Here is a 15629-nt window from a genome sequence, read left to right on the forward strand (position 1 = left end):
GGCTTTGAAATTAGATAGAGTTAGGGTCAAATTTCAGCTCCACTGTACACTTCTGCTTTGTGTCTATGAGGAACACAGACAGACACTTTAGGTTTCTGTCTTCACCTGTAAAAAGGCCATAACATATCCCCACATTTGTATTTATGTACTTTCCACATTGGTTTGAGTGACCCAGAAAGTCACATGCTTCTTTATGGATCATTAACACTTCTTGCATTCATTCAGGAAGATTGTTGTTAGATATCACAACCAACACAACCTGGGCTCAATCTTTTAACTCTGATGACTGCTTTATAGCAGAAAAAAGAAAAAAAAAACATCTAAAACAGTAGTCCTTAAAGCTTTCCAACAACTAACCTTTTTTCCTCATATCACTATTCTAGACACATACTCTTAGTTTTTGAGTCCTCTCTTTATTCGTTCTCTACTTAGTCCCTCCTCATCCATTTCCCAGGTGCTTCTAGTTCATATGTCTCTATGCCTGATTCAAGACTACTGCCTGATAGCAACATTTTATAAATCTAGTATTATCAAGTTTTATTCATTTTCTTTTGTGCAAGTTAGTTCTTACGTTTGCACCTTTTCTAATTTTTTAATGGAAATAACATTAAACATAGAATAATTCCAAGAATGGTAAAAAAAACCTTTCATGTATAATTTACCCAGATGGACTAGTTGTTAATGTTTTGCCCCATATGTTATGTGTGTGTATATAATTATATATATATATATTTGAAACATTTGAGAATAAGTTGTAACTATCATGTCTTTTTAGCACTAAATACTTTACTGCATGAGATTTCCTAAAATTAAAGATATTCTTTTATGTAATAACAGAACAGTTATCAACTTCAGGAAACTAAACATTAATATAAACTTTTATTTCTACTTTACATATTTTCATTGTGTTGGTTGACCTAGTAATTGTCCTTGATAGTATTGTTTTCCTCCAGTATGGACCAAATTATGCATTGCATTTAACTGTCATATCACTTTATGCTTCCTCAATCTGAAACAGTTGCTAAACAATGTTTTTTTATTTTTTTTAAAGATTTTATTTGTTTATTTGACAGAGAGAGACACAGCGAGAGAGGGAACACAAGCAGGGGGAGTGGGAGTGGGAGAAGCAGGCTTCCCTGCCGAGCAGGGAGCCCGATGCCGGGCTCGATCCCAGGACCCCGGGATCATGACCTGAGCTGAAGGCAGACCCTTAGCAGCTGAACCACCCAGGCGCCCCGCTAAACAATGTTTTTTTAATTTCACGATCTTGACACTGTTGAAGAAATGTAGCCCCTTCCCGTTTTTATTTTATTTTTATTTTTTTAAGATTTATGTATTTATTTGATGGGGGAGGGGGAGGGGGAGAGGGAGAGAGAGAGAATCCCAGGCAGACTCTGTGCTGAGCATGGAGCCCAACACAGGGCTCATATCACAACTCTGACATCATGACCTGAGCCAAAATCAAGAATTGGGCGCTTAACAGACTGAGCCACCCAGGTGCCCCGTCCACCATTTTTTAAAACAGAATGTTCCTTCTTTTTTCTGCTATTTATTCATTCTAGTTATGCATCCCCAGCTGGAATACTACATGAGTGATGTTGTGTCCTCCATCAGATATTTGGGCCCACAATGTCTGTCTGCCCCTCATTGATGATCTTAATTTTGATCATTCCAACAAGTTGTTATCTGGTTTCTCCACTGCGTGGTCGCTATTCTTTCCCTGTAACTAATAAGCAAAACTATGGGAAGGTACATTAAGATCATGCAAATATACTGCTCCTCATCAAAATTTCCCCGTATATTTAATATCTATTTATGATTTTTGCCTCAACCAACCAATCTAGTGGTTGAATATAGTGATGATTTTCCAACTCTAGTGCTACCTCCACATATACCAGTTGGCCCTTCTTTTCCATGTATTATCTAGTTATTATTAGTATGGACTCATAAGTTCTTTTTTTAATGATTTATAATTTTTTAAACTGTCATCGATTCCGATGCTCAAATTATCATTGATTTGGAAACTTCTTCAAGCTGGATCCTGTCTTTCTAACATGCCCTCCTTTTTAGCCATTTCTTACATGTTGGAATATGTTCCAGGTTTGCCCCTTTTCAGTCCTACTGATAAAAGTTTCATTGTCCCACATTTATTCTTCCTTTAGGTACATTCTAGACTTATTCTCAACTCTTCTTTTTCCCATAGTTTTCCTGGCCCTCAAACCCAATTAATTAACAGGCCCTGCTATATTTTTTGCTAAGTCTTGCAGACTTTAGCATTTCTGTACATGTGATTCTAACCCAAGCATTTATCACCTCAGTGCTACACTTTAAACAAGTGCCTTTGTTCATGATAATAAAATAATAGCTGCCATTTATTAAGTACACACTACATGCCAGTCAGTTTTCTAAGTACTTAATATGAGCTATCTCCTTTAATCCTCACAAAAACAAACAAACCATGAAGTAGATACTATTATTTTCTCTATGTTAGAGGTGAGAAAACTATGAATCAAAGAGGTTAAAAAATCAACTAGAGGTTACACAAGCTAGTAAGGGGCAAAATTGGGATTTGAATCCTAGAAGTTTGACTCTAGAGCAAGTGCTATTAGTGAATATGAATACTGTATAATTTCACTCCCTTCCCCTTCAGTTCTTTTCTAAAATTAATGATTTTATTTATTTAGGGTAATCCTGGCCGACCAGGTCTCAATGGAATGAAAGGAGATCCTGGTCTCCCTGGTGTTCCAGGATTTCCAGGTATTTGAAGGGTTGTTTTTATATTAAACTCCTTTGGGATAAGATACCCATTTTCTGATTTGACTGGGCAAACGCTATGGCCTTGTTACTTTGCGGTGCCATTTTATGTACCTTCTTTGCAGGCATGAAGGGACCCAGTGGAGTACCTGGTTCAGCTGGCCCTGAGGGGGATCCAGGACTTGTTGGTCCCCCAGGTAAGAATTACTCCAGGAGCTAGTTATACCTGATTCTTAAGCACATTGAGGAATTTGAAAGTTTGCATTCTGTCTTTGAACTAAACTTTTAGAGTCTCAGTCCCCAACAACGGAGAGCAAGTAGACAAACTCTCCCTCTATTTACTATCTCTCAACCTGTCTATTTTATTAAGGAAATACTGAGACCAGATCTTTTTTTTTTTTAAGATTTTACTTATTTATTTGTCAGAGAGATAGAGCCAGAAAGCACAAGCAGGGGGAATGGCAGAGGGCAAGGGAGAAGCAGGCTCCCCACTGAGCAGGGAGCCTGACGTGGGGCTCAATCCCAGGACCCTGGGATCATGACCCGAGCCGAAGGCAGACGCTTAACCATCTGAGCCATCCGGGCACCCCGAGACCAGATCTTTTGAGTTTAAGATGGATGCAGGACTAACAAGAATGCTTCATTAAGATTTTTATTAGATTTTATATTAACTTTCCCATATTCAGTTGAACAGATTATAAGAGCAAGTCATTTTTAATTGAAAATATTTTTAATATAAAAACAGTTCTTTTTGCTGGAGACTTATAGAAGTTTCCTGTAAACTGGAATAGGACATCTGCTAAATTCCCTTACAAGTTCAGTGGGACACTTGACAAGCACAGCAAGCAAGAACTGCAAATGATGTTAGAATCAGAATGGACTTGTCAGGAAATAGAATTGTCTTCTCCTGACACCAGTGTTCACAGATTTGTAATGGATTAGACTTTCTAGTAACCAAGTCATGCTTCAAGGCTCGAAAATAGGGACAATAGGCCTAATTTTTCCATTGACCCTAAAGAAATTATTCATTTTTTCAGTCTTCTGGGTGAGATGATGGCTTTCCCAAACAGATTTCTGTTGGACATGTCAACATTTCAACACATGTAACTTGTTTCTTTTGCACCAATTTTTATTCTGACCTTAGGACACTTTGGCATCCATTCCTTCTGGCTTCTCTCTTTCCTACCTTCCAATTTGTGTGTTTTGCCTCTTAGGTCCCCCTGGATTACCTGGTCCTTCAGGACAGAGTATTGTAATCAAAGGAGATGTTGGTCCACCAGGGATCCCAGGCCAGCCTGGATTAAAAGGTCTGCCAGGACTACCAGGACCTCAAGGCTTACCAGGTGCCTTTGCAGATCATCATTCTAAGCCTTATCTATTCGAGAACATTTCCCTAGTTCTCATTTTACTTGTCATAGTTTGTCTCTGAGAAGAGGAGTCTCAACAACTAGTAGAATACCAGACCACCACAGATCCCATTTCCTTTTTTCTTAAAAATGTTAATTTCTCATGCCTTAATTTCCTTTAGGCCCAGTCTAATCTCTTCTAGCCAGTTCCTCTGGCTATTTTAATTTGAATGATTAGGTTAATGTTATTAAAAACTTTGTAATGAAATTAATATGCATTTAAGATCTGATGCTTTCTCTATCCCAACCACCAGAAGGATAGAAAGCTAATTTGATCAGCCATCAGCTCCCCACTGTGAGGCCTCGTGATTTTTAAACTAACTCCTGTCTAGTTGGCCATTTGACTCTATGCTTGCAGCCAATTTTGATTATACAAGAAAGCTAGAAACTAAGTTCAGTCTTTCTCACTTATTAAGTGATTGGTTGTTAGTCTTTCCATAAACTAAGTGTACCAGGCAGTAACAACCTTAACTATGGTGAGACAGATATCAAAAGTTGGGCCTTGCACTCCTATTTTGTTCTGAGGCAAAGAGAACACAAGTGCCATATTATGGGAATCTTCACAGACACAAATCTATTGTTTAAAACTAAAGCTAAATCCTTGTCTGCTTCTTTGTCCCGGGCTTGAGCTATTCCTTTGTGTATCTGGATTAAAGACAAGACCAGACTATGAATTTAGTGACACTCAAGAACCTTAAGTTTCCTAGATCTGTCTGGTTATGGAATTATTATACCCATATTTGAAGACCCTATTTTTTTTCCCTGTAGGTCCAATTGGCCCTCCAGGAGATCCGGGACGCAATGGACTCCCTGGCTTTGATGGTGCAGGAGGGCGCAAAGGAGACCCAGGTCTGCCAGGCCAGCCAGGTGAGACAAGTAAAACACTGCTGTTGATAGTAGTCTCAAGTCTGAAAGACCTCTAGACGTCCAGTTGGAGCTGTGAGAGTTTTCTTCTTAGGAGAGTATAGCTAGCTGGTGAATCTGTTGTTGGAGGAAAATAGGACAGCACATACAAGGAGATTTGCCAGTATACAGAAAAGCATAGAAAGCTTGTTTTTATTTATGTGTTTAGAGTACTGGAAAACAGTTTTTCCTCAAGATGAGGTTTTTCCAGGTATTCACTGTCCTTACCTGTTCTGATAATTTTCAGTATGTTGATTTAAATCCCATGACCATCTTGAAACTATTGTGAATCTTTCCACATTTGAAAATATGACAACAGCGTGTAATTTCCCCCATAAAATTCAGTAATACAGTTGTAAGGTTTGTAAAGTTTAAAGTGCTCCCCATAGAGCTTTGAGAGTCAGAGTGGCATCTTATACTGAGATGACAAATTGATTTTCATGTTTTTAGTTCTTTCATTAACGGGTGCTCCTGATAATATTGAATCTGGTATCTACTAGATTTCCAGGATGTTCTCAAGCTACTTCCAAAAAGAATTTGAGTCACCTTGCAATAAAAAATACAAATAGAGGAGCTTAATAGACATTTTCCAAAGAAGACATACAGATGGCAACAGACACACGAAAAGATGCCCAGCATCACTAATCATCAGGGAAATACAAATCAAAACAACAATGGGATATCCCCTTACACACATCAGAATGGCTAGAATCAAAAAGACAAGAAATAACAAGTGTTGGCAAGGACGTGGAGAAAAAGGAACCCTCATGCACTATTGATGAGAATGCAAACTGGTACATCCACTGTGGAAAACAGTATAGAGGTTCCTCAAAAAATTAAAAATATAGAATTACCACATGATCCAGTAATTTCACTACTGGGTATTTACCCAAAGAAAACAAAAACACTAATTTGAAAAGATATACCCACCCCTTTGTTTATTGTAGCATCATTTACAATAACCAAGATATGGAAGCAGTACAAGTGTTCATCAATAGATGAGTGCATAAAGAAGAGGGATATATAGATATATAGATATATAGATATATACATATACATATATATATATATATATATGGCTATTATTTAGCCATAAAAAAGAATGAGATCTTGTCATTTACAACAACGTGGATGGACCTAGAAGGTATAATGCTAAGTGAAATAAGTCAGAGAGAGATAAATACCATATGAGTTCACTCATATGTGGAATGTAAGAAACAAAGGAACAAACAAAGGAAAAAAGAGACTAATAAAAAAACCAGACTCTTAAATACAGAGAACAAGCTGGTGGGTGCCAGAGGGGGGAGGTGTGTCGGGGGTGAGTGAAATAGATAAAGGGGATTAAGAGTGCTCACTTATCATGATGAGTACTGAGTAATGTATAGGATTGTTGAATCACTATATTGTATACCTGAAATGAATATGATACTGTTTATTAACTATACTTCAATAAAAAATATTAAAATTAAAAAACACACTGAAGTAAGATTGCTAAAATAGAAATAAAAGATCATAAACTCAGTAGATTTTTAATATATATTAGCAACTCTAGACAATATAAATATAACTCTAAATAATATAAACATAAAGAATATTTATTGGCAAATAAATATCAGTGGCAGCAAGGCAGACTGGTAATACCTATGGCCTTCCTGGAACCAATACCCTGCCATTTCATTAACTGTATATCAGGGAAGGAACAAGTTAGTGTCATCTTCATCACATATGGGCATTGCTGTGAAGTTTCCCCAAAATGAAAATGCATATACACAGTGGCAGAAGGCCTGTATATAAAGAGAATTGTAAAATAGGCTCAAATCAAGAGACTAAACAGAGAAAGGGAACCGTTGGTAAATTGAAAATAGACATTTTGAAAAGGCTGCTTTAGTAGTGCCCTGCCTATTCTCTAAACAAAAAGGTATGCCTGAGACTAATTCCCCAGACAGATTCAAAGGAAAATGTTTTTCAGCCCTGAAACTGGCAGACTGATGGCAACCACACCCTTCCTTTCTCGTTGATGAACAAAACAGCAGACTGAAATTTCATCATGGGGTTTGGACTCCTTTAGTAGAGCAAGAGACTAGATAACACACAGACTTCCCAAATAAGCATCACTTCTTCCTATCTAATGTTCCATTGCCCAGTACTCATTTAGTGCCTAATGTTGTCAACCAATTCCATTAGAAAAAATATATGTTTAAATCTCTTTGAGAGCAGGGACCATATTTTATTTATCTCCAAATCCATGATATCTGACAATACCTTAATAGGCACTCTATAAATATTGACTAAATTAATAAGTCAAATGAGATCATAATGTTTTGTCAGTAGCCATAATAGTAGGATCAGAGCTCACTTAAATTTTGTATACTGACGATTCCATGGAAATAGGTACTCGTGGTTTGGATGGTCCCCCTGGACCAGATGGAATGCAAGGTCCCCCAGGTCCTCCAGGAACTTCCTCTATTGCCCATGGATTCCTCATCACACGTCACAGCCAGACAACAGATGCACCACAATGCCCACATGGAACTGTCCAGATTTATGAAGGCTTTTCTCTCCTGTATGTTCAAGGAAATAAAAGAGCTCATGGTCAAGACTTGGGTAAGATAACTGGCATCTTAGTTTTTACTGTGTGTTTTGTTTTGAAAACCTTGTTGGATTCTGGAGTAACCTTGGACAAAGTATATATCTCTATTTGGGGTGGGGGGGCTTCCAAATTGAAGACCATGTCAAGGGCAGCTAAATATATTCACTGTAAGTTTTAAATAAATAATACGTTACCCTAAAAGCTTTAGCTAGCTAGTGTGAGGTATAATTCTTGGCCTAAAGCAGCACATTTTGGGAAAGGCCACATGTACACTTTGTTAGCTATTAAGAAAACAGATTCCCTGGGCTCTCTATGGTATAGCAGTCGCTTGAGTGGGCAATGTTGATTCATAGAAGATAGTTTTTTCTTCTCTGACACTGGTCTTCATCAAGTTGAAAGGTAAGTTCTGAAGAGAATCTTGATTTCTAAATCAAAGAAATTAAGGTCATTTCTTAATTATGCTAGTTTATAGTTCCTAAAATAAGTGTCTTAGCTTTGTAAAGTATTATCAGAGTAGATTAAAACTATGCAAAGCACCATATTTCTATATAAAATACACTTCATTTAATGTGTTCCCGTGCATCTTCTCTATACTGTGGTGGGCAGATTGGTTGATGGGATGAGACTGGACCGGATGTGATTCTCAAGACATCTTCTAATCCTTAACATTTCTTTTTGTGGAATTTTGGCTTTGGATTTCAAAGCCCCATTGTGTGACCTGCGGCTGCCAATTTTAAGGATCATTATCCCCTTCTTCGTCTCCATAAAGACATTTAAGAAGATAGTCTGGGCTCCCAGTTTCTGGAGTGTCTGTAGTAAGAGACCTCCTGAGGTCTCTTTAGCTAGGCTATTTTGTGAAAACAGTTCTGCAGCAACAGAGACCTCCAGAGGTCTTCTCTACTCACTCTATTCCCAGGGCATATGGCCACATCTGCCAGATAGTGCTGGCCCACTGGAGTCGGCATCTCCACTGACATGGAAGCCAAGAGTCACAGGTCATTTAATGAAGCCAAATATAGGAGGAGTTTGCCCGCCAACTTTCTTCTCCCACTTTTACTTTTCTTCGTCTCCTTTTCATCTTTCCTCTGCTATTTTTCCTTCCCGCATTTACTTTCTTTAGGTAGCATCTTCTCTTTCTGATTTTATAATTGACAAATCTTCATGGTGAAAATATTCTTATCTTTTACATAAATTTCTCTAGTCTTCCTCCCATAAAATTCTTCTCCTTTTAGGCCATTCTCTCTTCACTATCAGAGTCTTAACTTATACCTATAATCGAGCTTATAAACTTCAAATCCCTGACTTGATAGTCAGGGAACCATTAGAAGTTTTTGAGCACCGTGAAATTCAAAAATGTAATTCAAATAAAAAATGGGATCTGCAATCCAGTATGTCACTGTAACTTTCCAAAATGCATGTACTTGGTCAAACAAGGGCTGTCATACTATGCATTCAACCATGGAGGCTACAAACTGGCCCTGACTCAGGTACAGTATAGGCCTCAGACATGGGAAGGCCATGATACAGGGCCCAAGATCCCAAGAGTGATCCCAGATTGCAGAGTTTCTTCTATGGCTCACACAGGGATCAAACTGGAGAGAGCTTGATGGCTAAGCAAAGAATAGAGACAGCTATAAGAAACAATCACCTGATCAAATAAATACAGTCTATGGTGGATTAGTGAAAGGATTATGGTATGTAAAAAAAGAGGGTGGAGGTAACAGATGGAATACTAAAACTGTTCTGTATAGGAGCAAAAAAAAAAAATACTAAGAATAATTAGTCTATTAAAGCCTTATAGTTTTAGAAAATGGGAGGCATTGAGAATTCATGAGATTTTTCCTCAAAATTTTTCCGAAAATTTGGAGACAATACAGAATTCTGCATCATTGTGTGCAGCCTAAAGCATAGATGCAACCAAACACCCCCGTTCTCTTCATATGGGCCTTCCTTTTATGTACTTTTTCCTTTTCTTTCTCAGACCAGGGATATTGCCAACCCTGCCCCCAATTAGGCAGTAATATTTTATTATTAAATTACTTTATAAATAAAAAGAACTTTGATTTTCATTCTCCAATTTGATTTTCACAACTATGATCAAGAAAGATATAGGACAAGTATTATTTTCTTATATTTTATACACAAAAAAACTGGCTAAGAGGTTAAGTGACTAATTCAAACCTCTGCACGCAATGATGGAGATAAGAATTGAATCCCAACACCTACCAGTGCTAAATCCATTCATTTTCAATTATGCCAATTTGTCAATCACTCTTACGTGATCTTGAGTCAGTCACCTTTCTCTGAGCCAGTTTTTTTCCTCTGAAAAAAGAATTATTTAGGCTAAATCAATGGTTTTCAACCTGGGGAACTTCTGAAAAGATTCCTAGACCCATCCCAAACCCCTTATGTAAAAATTCCCAATGATTATGACAATCCACTAGGTTTAAGAAGTATTGGTCTTTTATCAGTCATCTTCAGTCTGAGATAAGCATATTCCTTTGGATACATGAGGAATTTCCAAGAACTACACAAGCATAATTTTAAAGGAATCAAGTTTCAAATCCTCAACTTTCATATGTACTTTTTCCTGAATTTGAACGGCCTGTGTATATGCTTTGGATAATCCTGTTTCCCACATCCCCTTTCACTATCACCTATCTCCCACTTTATGAAAGACTCATAGGATGGCATATTGCCTTGAATTGTGAAAACCTCTGGGGGACAAATTCAAAGGGACAACTCAAAATGATGGTTTTGTTAAAGTCTCCATTAATTGAGGCTCTATAATTCAATCCATCTCATTAGGAAATGCATTCCCAACAAAAGTTTACTTTTTGTGTTTAGAAATTATCAAAATTTATAGTATCTGTATTTTTATAAATTCCCAATATAATGATGACAATTAAAAAAATATTTAACATATAAACCTTATGATCATAGCAAGTTTTTTAAAGTTATTATACATTTTTGTTTCAGAGAAATATGATAGGATAATCAATAAAAAACTAAAAATAAAAAACACATTAGGATAAAACTGTGTGAGAAAAGTGGAATGGACATATAATTTCTGAATGCAAAAGGAGCATTGAATGACTTCCACTTGTTAAAGATGAGTTTATGTACTTTAAAAAAATGTTTATTGTTAAGTTTCAAATCATTATGTTGGATATATATATATATTTTTAAAGATTTTATTTATTTATTTGATAGAATGAGAGAGAGAGAGAGAGCATGAGAGGGGGGAGGGTCAGAGGGAGAAGCAGACTCTCCGCTGAGCAGGGAGCCCGATGGGGGACTCGATCCTGGGACTCCAGGATCATGACCTGAGCCGAAGGCAGTTGCCCAACCAACTGAGCCACCCAGGTGCCCCATTATGTTGGATATATTTAAAAGAGAGAAAAAGTTTGTTTTAGACATGACAGCTGGTAACATTTGAAATGTGGTTTGCAAAAGTCCCAGGCTCCAGTATCACAAAGTGGAGTATAGAAAGGTAGCTTTGGAGCCAGGAGACAATAACCAATACCTTAATAACTGGTATAGTATCAATTTGAAATTCTGATGAAAAGTTTTATATCTAAACTTAAAAATGTGGGGGGTACACCATTTTTCATCATTCTTTGGTGAATAAATAAGAATAAAAGATAACTTAGAGTTATATATAGAGATATAGATAGATGATAGATAGATAGATAGATAGATAGATAGATAGATAGATAGATAGATAGATAACCTCTATTGCCCTTACCAGTCCTGAATTTTATCCCCCTTGCAACCTTCCTTTCTCTCTTATTTTTTTTCCTTTTTATTATTCACCTCCAAACCTGTTCATGGTTGCTGTGCATATTGGTCAGCACTACCATTGTCCCTAGGCTCAAAGAGATTGCAAAAACAAACAAGATACATATGAGGATGTCTTGGAAGAAGAGATGGTAGGCTGGAGAGGAAGTACTAACCAGATATTATAGAAACTCAGTGTGTGTCCTTCACTTGTTCACAATCAATTGCTCAATATTCTCCATAATATTTTATTATGTTTATAAGTACATCACCAGTGTAAAAACACTGTTGGAGAATATATAATGAACTGCAACAATAAATGTCTACATAAATTATAAGATATATCCTGATTTTAGAAATGTTAAAAATGTAAGTAAACGTGCATCTTATAATTGAAGATCTAAAACAAAGTATATTTATTATCTAAGAAATGTGGGCATATTTCTCCTTGAAAGGTTGTTTGTTAGGGTTTCAAAAGAAACTAAAGTATCTCATAGTATAGTCCTTCATCCTTTTCTCCCCAATTCTCCCTAGGGACGGCTGGCAGCTGCCTTCGTCGCTTCAGTACCATGCCTTTCATGTTCTGCAACATCAATAATGTTTGCAACTTTGCTTCAAGAAATGACTATTCTTACTGGCTGTCCACCCCAGAGCCCATGCCAATGAGCATGGAGCCCCTGAAGGGCCGGAGCATCCAGCCATTTATTAGTCGGTGAGACATTGGTGTAGCTTTGACTTTTACCAATCCCCAGTTAGTTTAGCTAGTCAGAAATGAGTCTAAAGCTAATAATTTGATCATATTCTTCCCAGGTTGTGTAGGACAGAGGTGCCTTCATAATATTCAGTTAGGTATTTAGTTTAAGCTGTATTAAGTGGAGATTTGCTTTTGACCAGACCCTATGATAGAAATAGTGTAATACACAAAGAAATCAGACTAATCATTAGGCAAATGTATGTAAAATAATATATATATCAGTCTTGGCTAAGTGTTACAATAGATCTAATAAAATGTTATGAAAGCATAAGGAAAAGAATGTTTAATTTTAATGGGATAAATTTGGGATGACTATATGGAAGAAATGTATTTTGACCTGATTAGTACTTAAAGGATGGGAAGGACTTGAGATACAGGTAGTTATAAGGGGGAAGGGCATACTAGGCAGAGAACATGGGAATAGGTAGTAGATTGATGTGTCTAGAATATCACTTGTAAAGGTTGCATAGAGAGAAGAGATTGGAAAGTTAACTTGGACCCAGGTTGTAGAAGGTTTTCAGCATCAGGTTTTATTTTGGAATTAATCTGGTATATAATGGGGAGCTTCCAAAAGTGTTTGAGCTACACTTCAGGGAAAATTACAGAGCCATCAACATGTAACATAGATTACAGAGGAGATAGTCCTAAAATAGAGAGATCAGTTAGATTGAAGGTATTGCTGTAGTCCCGGTAGGAATGGATTGGAACTGTCAGTGGGGGACATGTATCACTTTAATACAATAGATAGGATTTGGCAGTTGATTAGTTATGAGACAGAGGAAATGATAGCTGAGGTTTGGAGCATGAGTAACTAACAAGAGAGAGGTACCATTAGTAGAGACTTCCTAGAGTTTTGCCACATCAGAACTCTAGTTTAACTCAATCTCCTAGGCATATGAGATACTGCCATTTTCATTCTGATCGTGGCCCAATTGATTTAGGAGTCCACTAACCATAAAGGAGAGTCATTGCAGAGTCTAGTTTCTTTGACATTGAATATAAAGGTTAAACCTAGCTCAGCTTCTCTTAGTAGCAAATTCATGGTGCCCTTTTTAGTACATTTGCCCAGATTTGGGGGGAATTTATTTTTTGTGATTTTTGTCAGTCCCAACTCTTGGGAGTAAAGGTCCTTTAAAGGTATTTCCTGTTTTGTAGATAAACTTCACCAAATTGGTTCAGTCATATGTCAGAAGATCCCTTCATGATATTTATTAAAGATTTGGTAGACTCAGCTATATTTACTGTGTTGCAGCTTTACTTGATTTTATAGATTTAAGCCACATCTCCACATGCCTGGGTAGCTGCCCAGCATTCTGGAAATGCTGTATTTCTCTAGATGTGGCCAAATGGTTAATAAATATCCTTTGGACCAAAAATAATGGGTGGGGATTGAGTAAGTGTCTGTTTCTTGTCTTTTCCAGTTCACCAGACATTGTTGTCACTACAGTTTCAGCATTACTAAATAAATGTCTACCATCCAGTTGGGCACTTTGACAGCAAGTAGTATGTGCAATACATGAAGCCAAGCTCTTACAGCAATTATGGCATTGACTGTATAGCAAGTATGAATACAAATTTAAGGCAGACTGGAAAATGAAAATGCTATGGCCTTTGTTGTGTAGTTTCTTTAAAAAAAGGCTTACAGTTGTCATTTATAACTTTATTAAGTATATTGGGAGAGACAGGGCTTATGAAAAAGCAGTTCTTGAAGTGCATTTTTCTCCTGCTTTTGTGAGCATAGAAGACACCTTAACGGGCTTCTATACCAGGAAGGCTTTTGAAAGAAGAGGGACTGCTAGTTCCCACATACTCACTGTGTAGATTGTGTCCCCCTCCTTTTCCCTTACCAGATGTGCAGTATGTGAAGCTCCGGCCGTGGTGATTGCAGTTCACAGTCAGACCATCCAGATTCCCCATTGTCCTCAGGGATGGGATTCTCTTTGGATTGGCTATTCCTTCATGATGGTATGAAATACTCTTCCTTGTCTTTGTCATCGTAGCTGACTGTCCATAATATCTGTATATCTTCCCAATACAAGGAATCCCTGTCATGTGCATGAACCTCAAATAGCTTCTGTCCAAATATTGTGTCCCCCTTCACATATTTTCTGGAATATATTTTCATAATCTGCCTGTTGCTTCTGTTGAGTACCCTTGGTGTTGATACTGTTCTCTTATCTCTTGCCCTAGATCCTTCACTGGATTTGAATTTTTGGTCATATTTAGCACGTATCTTTGGGTATTCACTAAGGTATCAGTGGCACTTTTTCCCTTATCTTTTCTAGCACACAAGCGCAGGAGCAGAGGGCTCAGGTCAAGCCTTGGCCTCCCCTGGTTCCTGCTTGGAAGAGTTTCGTTCAGCTCCCTTCATTGAATGTCATGGGCGGGGTACCTGCAACTACTATGCCAACTCCTACAGCTTTTGGCTAGCAACTGTAGATGTGTCAGACATGTTCAGGTAAGGTCCTTATGGCTTTAGTTCAGTCCTAAGCTTCCTTCAGAAGTACTAGGGAAGAGAGAAGCAATTCATGGATGGTTTATACCCAACAAATGTTAAAGATTTAGTGGACTGTGTTTTTCATTTGTGCTTGTTCTTTTCATATACTTGATTCAGGACAGAAAAACAGACTTGGCTAACGTTAGGTATGTGTACTTTCAGATGGCTTGGTAGTAGTAATTCTTCGGTAGCAAACACACAAAGCAAGAAAAGGTTATGTGACCTGCTCAACAATAAGTGAGCTGCTCAACTAGACTGAGGCCACTCCAGGAATTGAAGATTGAAGCTGTGATCTATGATCCCTGCCTCAGTCCAGTGATCTCTTTTCCCATGATGTTTTCTTCTCTCTTTTTTTTTTTTTTTTTGAGAGACAGCATGATGTGGGAGGGGAGGGGGAGAAGTAGGAGAGGGAGAAAGTGACTCTTAGGCAGGCTCCATGCCCAGCACAGAACCCAATGCTGGCCCCATCTCACAACCCTGAGATCATGACGTGAGCCAAAATCAAGAGTTGGACACTTAACCAACTGAGTCATGAAGGTGCCCCTTTCCCAGGATGTTTTCAATGCTCTCATCCAAGTGTCTGAATGAGTAAGACCACATATAGTGTATGTACTTCAGGATAGTTCAATCTATTGGATTTTTTTTTTTGGTTTAAATTAATTTTTATATATTGCTTCTTTTGAGTTATCATTACTTGATATTTTTCTTACAATTATCTTTTTGCATTTCATATGCATATGTTTTATCATTTATTCATCATCAGTTGCCCAGATCTCCCTCATTCTAGGACTGTTAGAAAAATGTGTAAGAGATAAAGAGGGAGAGACAAATAAAGGTAATAAAGAGAAGAGTCACAAAATTAGCTATGACCACTAATGGCTCTTTGGCCATACCAGTTACTGCACTAGATCACATTGCTCAAAAATTAATCATTAAGTCGTAGGA

The 15629-nt window shown here is 37.5% G+C and overlaps 1 protein-coding gene across 2 annotated transcripts in view; it reads left to right on the forward strand.

Annotated features, from left to right (window-relative positions):
- COL4A5 (collagen type IV alpha 5 chain) overlaps nt 1-15629 on the forward strand; it is a 224292-nt gene that overhangs the window by 207323 nt on the left and 1340 nt on the right. For both annotated transcript variants that reach the window (XM_035006996.1, XM_035007003.1), the window contains 8 exons: nt 2685-2757; nt 2880-2951; nt 3969-4097; nt 4929-5027; nt 7455-7667; nt 11968-12145; nt 14038-14152; nt 14473-14645. In XM_035006996.1, coding sequence (XP_034862887.1) covers nt 2685-2757; nt 2880-2951; nt 3969-4097; nt 4929-5027; nt 7455-7667; nt 11968-12145; nt 14038-14152; nt 14473-14645 — 1052 coding nt within the window. The remainder of the gene's footprint in view (nt 1-2684; nt 2758-2879; nt 2952-3968; nt 4098-4928; nt 5028-7454; nt 7668-11967; nt 12146-14037; nt 14153-14472; nt 14646-15629) is intronic.

The sequence above is a fragment of the Mirounga leonina genome, unplaced genomic scaffold (genome assembly GCF_011800145.1).
Source record: "Mirounga leonina isolate KUSES-001 unplaced genomic scaffold, KU_Mleo_1.0 Mir_101664, whole genome shotgun sequence".
In the NCBI taxonomy this organism is placed as follows: Eukaryota; Metazoa; Chordata; class Mammalia; order Carnivora; family Phocidae; genus Mirounga; species Mirounga leonina.